Source organism: Diabrotica virgifera, chromosome 9 (assembly GCF_917563875.1).
Source record: "Diabrotica virgifera virgifera chromosome 9, PGI_DIABVI_V3a".
In the NCBI taxonomy this organism is placed as follows: domain Eukaryota; kingdom Metazoa; phylum Arthropoda; class Insecta; order Coleoptera; family Chrysomelidae; genus Diabrotica; species Diabrotica virgifera.
The window spans coordinates 26,574,098-26,591,964 of record NC_065451.1 but is presented as its reverse complement, the minus strand read 5'-3'; the positions used below and the strand labels follow the sequence as shown (position 1 = coordinate 26,591,964).

Genomic DNA, 17,867 nt, shown 5'->3' with positions numbered 1-17,867 from the left:
TGGACTATTAGTATTTTTGAAGTTTCCAAATAGTTAAATTGAAGATTAAACATTCAGCTTCAAGATTCTGAAGAGTGATTGCCTCTTACCTTAATTTAAACCGTTGTTTTTCAATTGTTAAATATGCATGTCCATCCGATTTTTTTGTCGGTGCGGCGTCTATTTCAAAATTTCCTCCGAAAGATATTTTTTCTAGATTCTTTGGGACATTCTAAATAAAATCAGTTTCTTGACATTTTTCTCAAAAGTTAACAGTTTTAAAGTTATAAGCGATTAAAAATCCAAAAAGGGGTTTTTTGGATTTAAAAATTATTAACTTTTGAGAAAAATGTAAGGAAACTTATTTTATTTACAATATCCCAAAGAATCTAGAAAAAATATTTTTCGAAGGAAAATAGGAGATTTTTGAAATAGAGCGCGCCGCATCGGCAAAAAAATCGGATGAACACGCATATTTAACAATTAAAAACAACGGTATAAAATCAGGTTATACGCGATCACTCTTCAGAATCTTGAAGCTGAATGTTTCGTCTTAAATTTAACTATCTGGCAACCTCAAAAATACTAATTTAAATATGAGCTTTTTAAGTCTCGAAAATGCGTATTTTCGCATATTTCAGATTTTATATTGTCTAGTAACTCGAAAACTATCAAGGTTTAAGAAAAGTTACAAGATATCTTTCTTGTTTAGAATGACCCAAAAAACCTAAAATTATATATTCTAGAGCGAAAAAAATGTGATATTTTGTATTTGTTTAAAAAAATTGTTTAAACAATTTCTGCACAAAAATTCCGCCCGGCGCCCTTCAGATTTGTTTAAATGGGACATTTTTTAATACAAATCCACAAAGAAACCGAATCAGAAATTTTTTTCAGACGGGAGCGGTCTCACCACATTGACTCTGGTTTGATTTTTTGATACATTTTTCGCATGACAGGCGCATGACATGCCATTCTGTCGGCATTATTTCTTGTTGTCTATTAATTAATTGTTTGGTTTTACTTATGAGTTTATGGCCGCCTTTTTTAATTAAATGGTAACAATGGGGTCAGCGCATCTCCCACTCTTAGTCCAGAATTTACACAGAAAAAATTTGATGTTTTCCCCCCTATTCTAACTTGGGCAAATGAGTTATATTCAGATTCGTGTTACCGCATCTAGTTTCTTAGGGCTTGTTTATATGCAGGCAGTTTGCCAACGTTGACGTCGCGGTTTACCTGTTTTCGCCCTGTTTTACTTTGTCTTAGGGTGTTTTGATACATGTCCATTTTCAATAAAAAATCTCTAATAGTTTTCGATATATTGAAAAAAATCGATTTTCATTTTGTAATTTCAAAGGGCTGTAACTTTTTTTATGAGCACATTAGTACTAAGTTAAGTTAGGTTCAATCGAACTATTTTTGACCCCACAGTGTGTGGTATAATTTATGACCAATCTTTTCGGGACACCCTGTATAGGAGCCTCTCTTATGCTATCTTACTTCTCTGTAGAATGTTTTACATACTTTGATTGTGTCTATGTTTTTCTTATACCTTTTTAATTCGTTGTTGTAGATTTTGTCTCTTTTGAAGAGTGCCTTCGCTGATCTACATTTTCACTTTCATTTTCACTGATTTCCAGAACCTGAAAACTATTTCTTTTTCTACTTGATGTTGTCTTTCCTTATCTTCTTCTTCCAACTTCGCCAATTCCACAATTCGATCATTGTCTTTTTATCTATTGTTTGTGTTGAAATTCTTACTCTGAGCTTGGCTTCCTCGAGAAAGTGGTCCCTGCCAATATCTGGCCCTCTCATAGTTCTTGCCCTTATTATGCTGCTAGAATCATCATCATTCTCTTTGCCTTATCCCTATGCGGAGTCGGCTTCCCTAATTGCATTTCTCCACACAATTCTATCTTGGGTCATATCAATGTTAATCGCCTTTACCAACATGTCCTGCCTTATCGTCTCCCCCCAGGTCTTATTCGGTCTTCCACTTCTACTCCTTCCAGGAATCTGCACTTCAGCTATTCTTCGTATTGGGTGATTAGCATCTCGACGTTGAACATGACCAAACCATCTTAACCTATTCTCTCTCATTTTGGCATCAATTGGTGCCTCACCTAGACTTCCCTTAATATACTCATTTCTAATTTTATCCTTCTTTGTCACTCCAATCATCCATCTAAGCATTCTCATTTCCGCCACATGCATTCGTTGTTCCTCTTTTTTTCACTGCCCAACATTCAGTTCCGTACATCATAACCGGTCTTATGGCTGTTTTATAGAATTTTCCCTTCAGCTTCATTGGAATTGTTCTGTCACACAACACACCACTCGCTTCTTTCCACTTCATCCATCCAGTCCTAATTCTACTGCATGCATCTCCATCTATTTCTCTATTACTCTGTAATACCGATCCTAGGTACTTAAAACTATTGCTTTTCACAATCATTTCACCATCCAAAGATGCCATTTTATTTATAGTAACTCCATTTTTAAATGAACATTCCAAATACTCTGTTTTTGTCCTATTAAGTTTTAAACCTTTTTCCTCCAGAGCTTGTCTCCACTGTTCCAGTTTTTGTTCTAAGTATCTTTCACTATTTCATATTAACAGTAGATAATGAGCATACATTAAGCACCATGGAATGCTACCCTGTAGTTTCGCTGTTATCTGTTATTATGCTGCTAGAATGTCTCCCATTAATCAATACATGATTTATTTGATTACCTGTTCTTCCGTTTGATCTCCATGTTGCCTTGTGGATCTTTTTGCTAGCGAACTCGGTGCTTTTGATGACTAAACTGTTATGTCGCAAAATCCATGAATCTTGATCCACTGTCATTTGATATCCCATTTTTTTATCAGCAGGTTAAATGGAAGGGATTGATTTAAACAATTTGTATTGAAAAACTATGTTTAATAGTAACTTATAACATAGGGGTTAATAAAATACAGATTAATACATTAATGTGTACTAAAATAAGGACCTGCTAAATACAATTATTTATTTTTATACATTGCAGAATGTTTATGGTTGGGTTTTAAAGTTTTAATATTTTTTTATAAAGCATCCATATGTTTGGGATTTTGCTTTTCAAATGTTACCAAAAAAGTTCTTATCTTCATTGGTCCCAAGGTAATTTGATAATTATAATCCTCAAAATCCGCTTCGATCTCCTGATTGGCTCCGAGACTCAATTCTTTTATTGATGAAATTAAGTACGGTCTGAACAAATTCTGAAACAAAATTATTTATCATTAACTATTATGTAACTAGTAGTTAAATAATTAACTATTTAGATAAGCCACAATTAAATGGAAAAAAATAATGTTGAATGGGTTGCATATATGAGTTCATTTTAAATGAAATAAAGAAACACATACTTACTCACAATCATTTAATAATACTTCGACGACCGGTTTCGATCTCTACACTATTCAGATCATCTTCAGGTCGGCGTTACAAGTAGTTAAATGATGCCGTTACAAGGGATGCTTTGTAAGTTCATCGATAACATGTTTAAACGTCCAAATTATGCTAATAGGACCCAGTCCCTCACCTAGCTATCCTATTAGCATAATTTGAACGTTTAAACATGTTATAGTCTGTTCGCTAAACTCAGACGCAACTGGCTAGATATTTTAGTCGGTAATTTTGCCAATTTTAGTAAAATTGGCAAAAAATAATTACTAAATAGTTAGTAATTTTGCCAATTTTTGTAAAATTGGCAAAAAAACAAAAAAATTACCGACTAAAATATCTAGCCAGTTGCGTCTGAGTTTAGCGAACCGACTATACCGATGAACTTACAAAGCATCCCTTGTAACGGCATCATCTAACTACTTATAACGCCGACCTGAAGATGATCAGAATAGTGTAGAGATCGAAACCGGTCGTCGAAGTATTATTAAATGATTGTGAGTAAGTCTGTGTTTCTTTAGTTCAATGAAAAAAATAACTTTATTAACGTTTCGACGCACAAATCGGGTGTCGTTGTCAAAATACAAAATACTACTAAATTAAACAAAAATGTTGTTGCTGAGTAAAAAATTCTTCTAATAATTTATTAAATCTGACTCATTTATATCGCCAATTCAGACATATATTATAATTTTAAAGTAGAAGACTTTAAAATGATATTGCCAATATTTATGAGTTGCGTTCCTGGGACGACTTTACTGAAAGATAGTTCATTCGATTACGTGAAATCAACCCAAACTCAAGAATATCCGCCACAAAAATCATAGTATGTGATCTGTCTTTTAAAAAGACAACCAAATGCAACGGTGACAGTAAAATTCTCGCGTTAGAGATTCCATATATAGTAAATCACGAGGGAAAACCAGGAAAAAACCTCGTGATACTATCCCGACCCCGTAAGTATTTGGTTTTACATTTAGTTTACTCTCAAAACTAATACCAATTTCTGACTTTAATATACAATGATGAGCGTGCTAATAACCGGCAAAATAGCGCAAAAGATGGAAAACATAATACATTGCGAAACAAAAAGAGATAAAACTAGTGGAGATGGAAATGATCGTTATAAACGTATAAATTAACATTACATTACATAGTTCCCCACCTTTAGACGCAGGTATCAGAGGAGTATGACAAATGTCACTGTGACAGTAGAATTTTATAAAATACTCCTGTCACAGACGTCTAAAGGTGGGAAACTATGTAATGTAATGTTAATTTATACGTTTATAACGATAATTTCCAACTCCACTAGTTTCATCTCTTTTTGTTTCGCAATGTATGATGTTTTCCATCTTTTGTGCTATTTTTCCGGTTATTAGCGCGCTCATCACTGTATACTATATAATATGTTGTTTAAATTATAAGTAATATTAATAATACATAGATATATAAGTAATACTAAATATAAATATAAATATAAATATAAATATAAATATAAATATAAATATAAATATAAATATAAATATAAATATAAATATAAATATAAATATAAATATAATATAAATATAAATATAAATATAAATATAAATATAAATATAAATATAAATATAAATATAAATATAAATATAAATATAAATATAAATATAAATACAAATATAAATATAAATATAAATATAAATATAAATATAAATATAAATATAAATATAAATATAAATATAAATATAAATATAAATATAAATATAAATATAAATATAACTATAAATATAAATATAAATATAAATATAAATATAAATATAAATATAAATATAAATATAAATATAAATACAAATATAAATATAAATATAAATATAAATATAAATATAAATATAAATATAAATATAAATATAAATATAAATATAAATATAAATATATAAATATAAATATAAATATAAATATAAATATAAATATAAATATAAATATAAATATAAATATAAATATAAATATAAATATAAATATAAATATAAATATAAATATAAATATAAATATAAATATAAATATAAATATAAATATAAATATAAATATAAATATAAATATAAATATAAATATAAATATAAATATAAATATAAATATAAATATAAATATAAATATAAATATAAATATAAATATAAATATAAATATAAATATAAATATAAATATAAATATAAATATAAATATAAATATAAATATAAATATAAATATAAATATAAATATAAATATAAATATAAATATAAATATAAATATAAATATAAATATAAATATAAATAATATAAATATAAATATAAATATAAATATAAATATAAATATAAATATAAATATAATATAAATATAAATATAAATATAAATATAAATATAAATATAAATATAAATATAAATATAAATATAAATATAAATATAAATATAAATATAATATAAATATAAATATAAATATAAGTATAAATATAAATATAAATATAAATATAAATATAAATATAAATATAAATATAAATATAAATATAAATATAAATATAAATATAAATATAAATATAAATATAAATATAAATATAAATATAAATATAAATATAAATATAAATATAAATATAAATATAAATATAAATATAAATATAAATATTTAGTATTACTTATATATCTATGTCTATTATTAATATTATTTATAATTTAAACAACATATACATTATATGTATATTAAAGTCAGAATTTGGTATTAGTTTTGAGAGTAAACTAAATGTAAGACCAAATACTTACGATGTCGGGATTAGTCCTGTCGCCAGGGGGGGGTACAACGGCCTCCTTAATTCAGATGGACTTACCCAAGTTTTTTTTATATATTTTGACCCGCAGAATACGAATTTTTTGGGTAACAGTTGATCCGGATGTCGATAAGATTGTTATAGACAAAGAACTTGAGGAATTACATAACAGTGATTTCTCGCAAAACAAAACATCTTTTTGTATTTTTTGGGTCATTCTAGGCAAAAAATGTCCTGACAAGTTTTTTCGTAGGATGCATAGTTTTCGAGATAACTGCAGTTGAACTTTCAAAAAATCGAAAAATTGCAATTTTTGAACCCGAATAACTTTTGATTAGAAAATGTCAAATAAACGTCAAATTGAAAGGCAGTTTATTTAGAAGTTCTCCTAAAAATTATTAATTTTTAAGGTTTTTTCTTAACTTTTTGAGTATTACGAGTAGTATAAAGAAGTACTAAACCAGTGATCTGTAAGAAAGTGTGAAATTTAGCGCCTAGAAGTTAAATTTCAGAAAACAAATAATATGGAAGGTATACCACCCGAACCTCCAGATAAAGGTAAATTTTATGTAGAAATGGAAGGAGATGGGATGATGGAATATGAGGAATTAAATAAAAATAACAATAGAGTAAATAATAAGGTAACAAACAAACAAAACCAAACAAGTAGTACTATTGAGGTAAGTAACAAATTTAGTTGTAATAACGATGAAACTTTGACAAATTTAAATCAAACAGATAAGTCAGGTAAGCAAAATTTAAATAAAGTAATAAATTTAAGATTAAAACATAGATATCAATTTGGAGATAATGCACCTTATATAGTACACATAGAAAATAAAAACGGTAACATTGGTCGATTACACAGGATCGGCACGGCCCGTTTGATTTTAAGTGCAGTACCTGAAATTGAAAATAATATCACACAAATTACAGTAGTTGGTAGAAATAAAATCAAGGTAGAACTAAATAATTTTGCTAGTGCTAATAAATTAATTGATTCTCAAATTCTTAAAAGCAAAGAGTATGAGGCATATATTCCAACGTTTTTTACTCAAAAGAAAGGTGTTATAAAATTGGTAGATAAAGAGATAGAAGATAATGATTTATTATCATTAATTAAACCTAGATTTGGAATTAAATTCGAAGTATTACATGTAAAAAGAATTATGCGGAAAGTGATTCAAGATAATGGTAATACTAATTATGTAAAAACAGGAACCGTAATTGTCACTTTTAAAGGTCAGTCTATACCAAAAAATGTAATAATAGAAAAAATGATATACGAGGTGGAAAATTATACACCCAGAATAATCCAATGTTTAAAGTGTTTGAGATTTGGGCATATAAGTGCCCAATGTAGAGGAAAAGATAGGTGTGAAAGATGTGGCGAAGAACACAACAAATCTAATTGTTCCAATCCGAATAATTTACTTTGTGTATTGTGCAAAGGAAAACACAGCGCTACTGACAAGGGAGCAGATTGTACAGAAAGACAAAAACAGGAATATATTAAAAAAGTTATGAATAATGAAAATATAACATATTATGAAGCTAATAATAAATATAAAAAATGTTATTCAACAGTAAGTAAAGACCAAGAAAATACTTCAAATAAATATACAATATCTAAACGAAAAAGATCAAGTAGTATTGATTCTAGTAGTGTAGATAAAGAAACAATGGAAGCACGCAGAAAAATTTTGCAAACACCAAGAATACAAAGTCAGCCTTGTTATAATTTTAATAATCCCATTTATTCTAACACAACACAAACACAAAACGATAATCAAAATAATATAGGAGAAATAATAGTAAACTTTATTTCAGCAACATTAAATCAAATTAATCACAATTTAGATCAAAAAACGTTGGAATTATTAAAAAACAATATTTCACAATTATTATTACCTCGTGATGGCTAACGTTTCATTTCTTCAATGGAATGCGAGATCAATTAAAACAAATAAGGGTTATTTAGAAAAATTCTTGTATGACAATAAAATAGATATAGGATTAATATCAGAAACTTGGTTAAAAAAAAGTAATTTTATTAACTTTACTGGTTATAATGTCTTTAGGAATGATAGAGATGATGGATATGGTGGAGTAGCCATCCTTTTGAAAAAATTAATAAAATTTTACAACAGTCCTACTTTTCACCAAATTAATGACATAATGTGCAATAGCATATCAATTAAAATTCAATCCGGAAAAAAGTTAAACATTTATTCAATATACGTAAAACCAAATCTTAAAATCACTCTAAATGAATGGAAAAAGTTTTTTAATAGTCTAGAGAAGCCTTTTATAATCGGTGGTGATTTTAATAGCCACAATTATGTTTGGGGTTGTAGTACTGTAGATACTATAGGAAAAAATCTGTTAGAAGCTATTGAGGACTGTAATCTTGTAATTTTAAATAATGGTAAAGAAACTTTGATGCGTAGACCGAATAGCAATAATAAATCTGCAATAGATCTTACAATATGCTCAGCAAATATTAGTCATTTTTTCGATTGGGATGTTGTGGACGAGACATTAGGATCAAATCATTTTGCTATTATTATTAAGTCAAATATTAATGTTAATAAAGCGGAATGTGTAAATACAAAATTCCAATGGAACATAAATAAAGCGGATTGGTCTCTTTTCTCTTCTATCACTGATAATTTCATGGAAATAGATAATAATTTAAATTACCAACAATTTTTAAATAAATTAAACGAATATTGTAAGATATGTATACCGGAGAAGAGAACAGGGACTAATCCACGATTTAGAAAAACTTGGTGGAATGACAATTGTAAAAAGGTAATAGAAGAACAAAAACTAGCTTTACGCAAGTTTAAACTACAGTCTAATATACAAAATTATATAAATTATAATAAATGTGTAGCGAAAACCAAAAAAGTTGTATTAGAGAGTAAGCGTAATGCATGGAGAAATTTTTGTAAAACTTTAAACAAAAATACACCAATTAAAGATATGTGGAATCAAGCCAAACGATTACAAAACATTTTTAAACCACAAGTAAATCCAGTGACTGAAGGAGAATGGGTTGAGGAGTTTTTAAGAAAATTATGTCCAGATAATATATTTTCAAAAATTAATGTAATGGAAAGAAAAAACTCTATGCATCCACTTTCAATTCCATTTAGTTTCTGTGAATTAGAAATAAGCCTTAAGAATAAGAAAAATACTTCTCCAGGTATAGATAATGTACATTATATTATGTTGACCAATTTACATCAAAAAGGGAAAGAAACACTATTAAATTTTTTTAATCAAATATGGTTATCAGAAGATATTCCAGATAACTGGAGAGAGTACCGGGTGATTCCTATTCTCAAAACAAATCGGAATCCTGATTCAGCAGAATCTTATAGAGGTATTTCATTGAGCTCCTGCATAACAAAAACACTGGAAAGAATGATAAAACTTAGGCTCGAAAGTTGGCTAGAAAAAAACAATAAATTATCACAAACACAATTTGGATTTCGAAAAAATCATTTTACTGTGGAAGCTGTGAGTCATTTGGTAACAGATATAAATTTAGCGTTTACGAAAAATTCTTCAGTAATCGCTCTTTTATTAGATGTTGAAGCAGCATACGACAACGTTAATTTAAATATACTATATAACAAAATGATACAAATAGGTCTGCCAGAATGCTTCTGTCAAAAAATAATAAAATTGTATGACTGTAGAAAAATTTATATATCGGTAAATAATAACACATTTGGTCCAAGACTAGCGATGGGTGGTTTACCTCAAGGAGGAATATTAAGCCCTTTGTTATATTTAATTTACACTTCTGATATAGAAAAAAATTTAAACTCAACAAAAATTTTACAATTTGCAGATGATATAGTTATTTATCAAGAAAACATTAAAATAGAAAATGCAGTCAAATCCATTGAAGAAGGAGACAAACATATTAAAATATGGAGTGAATTACATGGACTAAATATATCTGATTCCAAAACCAAATTATGTATTTTTACAAGAAAACGAAAAGAAATACCCAATCACATCTTAATAAACAATATATCCTATCCTGTACAAAGTTATGTTAAATATTTGGGTATTACTCTGGATAGACAGCTTCTCTGGAAAGAACATATAGACCATATAGTTAAAAAAACAGAAAAAGGAATAAACCTTCTTCGATTCGTATCACACTTACGTTGGGGAGCAGATCCAAATATTTCTTTGTTGTTATTTAAAAATAATATAAGAGCTATATTCGACTACGGATCAATATTATACAGTGACGCATCACAGTGTCATTTAAATAAAATAGACAAAATCATTAATAAATCCCTTAGATTGTGTATAGGAGCCCTAAGAAGTACACCGATAAATAATCTACAAGTTGAATGCTGTGAAATGCCGATGGATATAAGACGAAAAAAACTTGGCATCAACCTTTTAGTTAGATTGTATGAAAAAAAGGCAAGTTTAATTTCCAAAATACATCAACTGTTTTTAGCAGACTTGACAGAAAAATATTGGATAAAAAAGAAAACTCTAAATATGGTAGATTTATATTCAAAAATGACAATATATGATAAACAACTTTATAAATATGACATAAACCCAAATTATAATATTGACTTTAATAGTATGGAACAAGTTCAGGTATACTTTTTAAGGGACTATAGCAAGTTGCCTATATCTTTAAGAAAATTAGTGTTTATCTCCGACAGTTCACAAATGTTCAAAGATTATTGTATGCTATATACAGATGCATCAAAAAATATTGAAGGTGTGGGATGTGCCTATTGGGTTAGCAGTAATAAAATTAGTAAAATTTTTAAACTAAATTCTATTATGAGTATATACACAGCTGAATTAATAGCGATAATGGAAGCACTAAAATATTTATCTAATATAAATCATTCAAAGTTTATAATTTTTAGTGACAGTAAAAGTTCTCTTAGTAAAATTAGTGCTATAAATCCTAAATCAAAAGTGAACTACATTGAATTATATATCATAAATAAAATTAAAGAACTTCAGCAACAAGGAAAGTCTGTTAAGTTGGCATGGGTTAAAAGCCACTGTGGAATAACTGGAAATGAAATGGTAGATGAATTGGCTAAAAACGCGGTGACACAAGGAGTATTAACCCATTATCTTTGTACGCCAAAAGATATTGAATCAAATTTATTCAAAGAGATTAAGAAAGAATGGAAAGAAAGGTATATTGATGAAAACGTAAATACAGGAAACCACTACAGATCAATCAGAAACTATATAACGGATAAACCTTGGTTTTCTAAAATGGAGTCGACAAAAGATATGATAAGAACCATATGCAGAATGAGATTTGACCACTGTCTTACTCCATCATATTTATTTAAAATTAATATAGCTGATAGTCCACAATGTATTTGTGGACAGTTGGGCAATCTACAACACAAAATTTTGACCTGTTCTCTTATCTCTAATAAAGTTAATATGTTTTTAAATTCACTGTATTCTTTGACTGATGTCCACCATCCCATTAATTTAAATTATTTATTAACATTAGAAAATAATGAGTTGGTATACCGACTATTGTATAAACATATTTTAGATATTAAGCTTAAATTGTAATTGTAAAATATAGAGTAAGTATTTCTTGTAAATTGTTATATGTTAAAAGAAAAAGAAAAGAAAAGAAAAGAAAAAAAAAGAAAAGAAATATAAAAAAAAATAATAAAATAAAAATAAAAAAAAAATAAAAAAATAATAAAAAAAAAAGAAAGAAAAAATATAAAAAAAGATATATAAAAAAAAAATAGAAAAAAAATATAATAATTAAAAAAATATAAAAAAAATATGTAGATAAAAATGAATGACGAACTTGGACAGTCCATAGTAAAATAGCTTTCGAATGAAGTAGAGGGCTAAAGAAGAATGTTGCAGTTTTTGCTGTGGAACTCTGAGAACATCATTTGGAAAAAAATTAATAAAAATATATATATATAAAAAATTATTAAAAAAAAAATACAAAAATAATTATTTATTAGTAGAATTGTTTATTATATTAGTATTAGTTTTAGGATAAGATACGAAAAAATGACTAATAAAATAAAAAATAGTAAAATTGGCGAATGGATTTAGTGTCCGCAGTCATATAAACCCAAACAAACAACAACAACTTTTGATTAAAAAATAAAGTAGCAATTCTGCTTACCGCATTTGAAAGTTTAAGTCAAATTATATCGGTTTTGATTATTTGCATTGCTAAAAATTTATTATTTTATTGTTAAACAAAGCTATAACCACCTAGTGCGTGAGTGATGTTTTCAATGATTTCTCATTTAAAATCGAACGAGTATGTAGAGTAGCTACAAGTGCAAGCGAGGCAATTTCTACGTAGCATGCGTTAAAACGCATGTATTAGGCACGGGAAACACTATGTGTTTATAGCTTTGTTTATCAATAAAAAAATTAATTTTTAGCAATGCAAATAATCAAAACCGATATAATTTGACTTAAACTTTCAAATGCGGTAAGCAGAATTACTACTTTATTTTTTAATCAAAAGTTATTCGGGTTCAAAAATTACAATTTTTCGATTTTTTGAAAGTTCAACCGCGGTTATCTCGAAAACTATGCATTCTACGAAAAAACTTGTAGGAATATTTTTTGCTGAAAATGACCCAAAAAATACAAAAAGATGTTTTGTTTTGCGAGAAATCGCTGTGATGTAATTCCTCAAGTTCTTTGTCTATAACAATCTTATCGACATCCGGATCAACTGTTACCCAAAAAATTCGTATTCTACGGGTCAAAATGTATAAAAAAAACTTGGGTAAGTCCATCTGAATTAAGGAGGCCGTTGTAGCCCCCTGGCGACAGGACTAGATAGTATCACGAGGTTTTTTCCTGGTTTTCCCTCGTGATTTACTATGGAATGTCTAACGCGAGAATTTTACTGTCACCGTTGCATTTGGTTGTCTTTGTAAAGACAGATCACATGCTATGATTTTTTGTGGCGGATATTCTTGAGTTGAGATTTCACGTAATCGAATGAACTATCTTTCAGTAAAGTCGTTCCAGGAACGCAACTCATAAATATTGGCAATATCATTTTTAAAGTCTTCTACTTTAAAATGTATAATATATGTCTGAATTGCCGATGTAAATGAGTCAGATTAAATAAATTATTAGAAGAATTTTTTACTGAATTATCGGGAAAAGGCTTAAAGTAAAGATAGACAGGAGTGTGGCGAGATCTGCGTTGGTGTAAGTTAAATCGGACAGAAGAAAGATAGACGCCACTGAAATGTTCTTTTGGAGACGAAAGTTACGAATTCCTTTACGAAGAGAGCTAAAAGTTAGCCAACGCCTTTCCAGTAAAGTCCATCTCCAACAATTAAAATACGTTGGACCTTTTATGAGAGCAAACACAGAAAACATGGAAAGACTCATTCTATAAGGAGAGGTGGAAGGCCGAAGATCACGAGGAAGATCCCCAACAAGATTGATGTTGATGAAGATCCGATGAACACGATGGATGAAGTTAATCAAATTAGAGAAATGTGCAAAATACCTATTAGGCCAGTTTAATAAGACAAAAATATGCCCTGTTCGTGACACTTCAGCAGCCAGGGTACTGAAGCGTTTTTTCGACAAGTAATACCAATAGGAACAAATTGTACTATTTCCTGCGTAGGATCTGGCGGCCATTTTTATTTATCAACAATTAACTGTCAAAAAATGGCATTTTTCCCTTTTTTCAAATCAATGGAAAACAGTGAAACTTATGATTTTTTTAGTACAAATATCTTTGAGATTATGGAAAAAGCTTTAAAATGAGATATTACAAAGTTTGATATACTCATTTATTGTTAATATAATTGCCAAAAAAGGTCGGAATTGCAAAAAAAATTATTTTCGCAATAACTGTTCTAAAAATTAGTGTACAGGTTTGAAATTTTTGTAATATAAGTATTCTTTGGTGCTTAATATGTGATAAAAATTTCGAAGCGATTCATTCAATTGTTTAAATTTTGCTCAAATTATTTATATCAGAAAGCATTTTTTTTTTTGCAATAACATAACTCAGAAAAAAACGACGTTAGGACCATTCCACAGGTGCCAAATGGAAGAGCATGAGCTATATTTTCAACTTGATTTAAAAAAGCGAATAAACAATGCATTTATTAATAATAAATAATTATGCAAAAGTATCGTAAATCTTTCCTTATAAACTTTTTGAATAAGTTTTTCCAAAAAAATTAACTTTTTTATCCTGTTTTAAGTGCACAACTACCAAGTAATGTTATTTATATCATAATTGATAAAAAATTGTAATAAATATATATAATTTCTTATATAACAAAATAAAAAGTTTATAATGAAAGATTTAAGATACTTTTGCATAATTATTTATTACTAATAAATGCATTTTTATTCGCTTTTTTTAAACCAAGTTGACAATATGCTCTTTCATTTGACACCTGTGGAATGGTTCTAACGTCATTTTTTTTGAGTTATGTTATTGCAAAAAAAATGCTTTCTGATATAAACAATTTGAGCAAAATTTAAACAATTGAATGAATGGCTTCGAAATTTTTATCACATATTAAGCACCAAAGAACCCTTATATGACAAAAATTTCAAAGCTGTACACTAATTTTTACAATAGATATTGCGAAATTATTTTTTTTGCAATTCCGAATTTTTCGCAATTATATTAATAACGAATGGGTATATCAAACTTTGTAATACGTCATTTTAAAGCTTTTTCCATAATCTCAAAGATATTTGTACTAAAAAAACCATAAGTTTCACTGTTTTCCATTGGTTAAAAAAAAAGGAAAAATGCCATTTTGTGACACTTTATTGTTTATACATGAAAATGGCCGCCAATTTGCTCTTATACGCTCTGAGCTTCGCTGGTGTCGCTCCTAGCGGTTACTAATTCAACTTTCACTGGTAATTTTTAAATTTATTATTTAATTGTTATCGCTTAATATTTACAACGCTAAAAAGTAATTAAATTGTAATAGATTTTTTTAAGATTTGGCTAATCATTTTGACGTTCTGTTGATGAAATATTAATTTCTTACTTCGGATACTTTCACAATTATCATGTAGATGGCGCCAAGATTAATTTATAATTACATATTACAGAACATTAAAAAACGCAAATTCAGTATTTAAAACGTAGGTATATTTAAGGTAAAAATATATACAACAGCTTTGATCAACTAATACTTTTTATAATTAATGTTTTTAATTTTAATTTTAAATTAATCACATTGACATTTATGTCAAATTTCCGGTAAACGTTTACAGACTTGTCACTACTGGCGCTCACGAATTTATAAATATCCCCTCTACGTACGAGCTCACAGCGTATAAGTATTACCTCTCGAAAAAACATTTCAGTACCCTGGCTGCTCGAGTGTCATGGAAAAAACCTTATTACCCTGGACTATATTATGAGTTAAAAGAAATGACCAGAGACAGAAATCTTTGGAGCAGACGGACAATACACGACATCATGTCGGCCACTACACTTCCTCCGGGAGGTCAGGATTGAAGAAACAGGAGAAAGATTCTCATAATAACAAATCTATCATGGTACTATCATCACCAGGCGACCTCTGGTTCTTCATTTTCTTTAAATAATTTGTTCTTACTTCTGACAATGTAATGGGTAAAAGTATTTAGACACAGATTTATGAGATTGCCCTCTCGTTTTGGGAAATTGTCTTTATAAAACCCTAGTTATTTAAGTGATGAAATTATTTATATTATTAATAATTATTTATTAATATAAACATCGAAGTAAAACAACTTTTAAGTAGTAGGTATAATTTAATAAAGTTCCAATGGATTGCATAAAATATGTTCAGAACGAACGTTTCCGGACCTATCAGTCCATCATCAATGATCCTAAAATAGACATAGGCGTAACCAGGGGAGTTTTGGGGGTTGTAGCCCCCCCTCATTTGGATGTACTTTGAGCTCTATACGCTTAACACCATTACTATTCCATACCCCCCAGAGACCATCAAGTAGTTGTAATTCCCCCCCCCCCTTTCGGATCATCCCAGTTACACCTCTGAAAATAGAATATGTAATCCCACTATTAAAAATCGACATGTTTCGGGATTTATTTTCAAAATGGCCCCTTCACGAAAAAATAAATTTATTCAAACCTTTACGTGCCATTATATATCTATAAATAGAGGTATGGTGGTTCCTGTGTATCTGAACCATCTCAGATAATTGAGGGGTGGTTACCACCTACCATAAGGGTTGATGAAGTAACACTACTCACTGTAAATTCATTTATTTGTACGTTGAAGTAACTACGGTAAAGAGCTGGTGGTATAATATTTATCCGCTGTGATGTTTACCCGTTGGGATCTCAAATACCAATGACTAATCTTTACGCAATGAAATTAGAACTAAGAATGTGGAATCTGTTTAATGTTTTGGTATATATAAAAGTGAGAGTGTTTGTATTAAAAATGATGTGTCGACTTAATTATAAATAAAGAATAATATTTGCTATTGCAAGCTGACCTTGTATCGAAAACAGATACACTGGTGTGGTAATATGGGTCAATCATGTTTATTATAAACAAACGTAGTTGTTTTACCAAGGACATTTAAATATTAAAAGAATTTGTCTCGTACTTAATAAGATGATTACTAAGAGATGCAGTGTATCCCAATACAGAGGAAAACATTTTATATGTACAGATGTAACTAATACATAGGCGTAACCAGGGGGGTTTGGGGTTATAACCCCCCATTGGGATGTACTTTGAGCTTTATACGCTTAACACCATACCCCGCAGAGACCTTCCAGTAGTTGTAACCCCCCCCCCCCCTTAGGATCATCCTGGTTACGCCTATGAACTAATATTAGTGTATATTGAAAAGTATCGTTCAGAGTAATATTATTATCTTACCTTTAACTCTACTGTTACTTTTTCTGCCATTTCTGTGTCTTCATCATACGAAAAAATGTGTTCCAATCGCAAAAGATAAGTATCATCTTTCCATGGCTCGAAATTCAAAATGTTAACTTGCCAATCTAGTCCACGATAACCATCGTATTCTTGTAGACCAGTCCACTAAAATTTTCCGTGGAATGTGGAATGAAAAACCATTAAATAATATTATACAGGGTGTTTCATTAATAATTGTCCATATAGTAACTGGAGAAACCTTAGCACAAAATACGAAGATTTAACCTAAAACACTTAAATAAAATGTGGTTCCTTACTGAGTTACAGGGTGTTTTATCTAAAAATTTTAAAACTATTTTTGCTCAGCATTTTAAAACTATTCGACGTATCCTTTTCATACTTAACAGAAAGTGCGACTACTAGACACCCTACTAAATTATGATAAACAAACGTTTCTAGCTACTACCAGAGGCGTACGACAGGGGATGGTGGATGGTTGACCCTTCTCAAATTCTACGTTACTGGCAAAATTGCTATTTTAGTGTAATTTTTTTATTTTGCAATAATTTTTATGTAGATAATATACTCTTTATTCGTAACGATGAAATGATTAGTTTTCGAGATAATTGAAGTTAAATATGAAACGGCACAGTTATTTTGATTAATTTATGATATGATTAATATGATTAAAATTTTAAAATTATTTGTACCCAGTACTTTAAAACTATTTGGCGTATCCTTATCATACTTGGCAGAAA

The 17,867-nt window shown here is 28.7% G+C and overlaps 1 protein-coding gene across 2 annotated transcripts in view; it reads right to left on the bottom strand.

Moving 5' to 3' along the window:
- Nucleotides 1–2,885: 2,885 nt before the first annotated feature.
- LOC114332053 (lysosomal alpha-mannosidase) overlaps nt 2,886–17,867 on the bottom strand; it is a 137,983-nt gene continuing 123,001 nt past the window's right edge. For both annotated transcript variants that reach the window (XM_050660943.1, XM_050660945.1), the window contains 2 exons: nt 17,110–17,274; nt 2,886–3,226 (listed from right to left, as the gene is read on the bottom strand). In XM_050660943.1, coding sequence (XP_050516900.1) covers nt 3,050–3,226; nt 17,110–17,274 — 342 coding nt within the window. In that variant the 3' untranslated portion in view covers nt 2,886–3,049. The remainder of the gene's footprint in view (nt 3,227–17,109; nt 17,275–17,867) is intronic.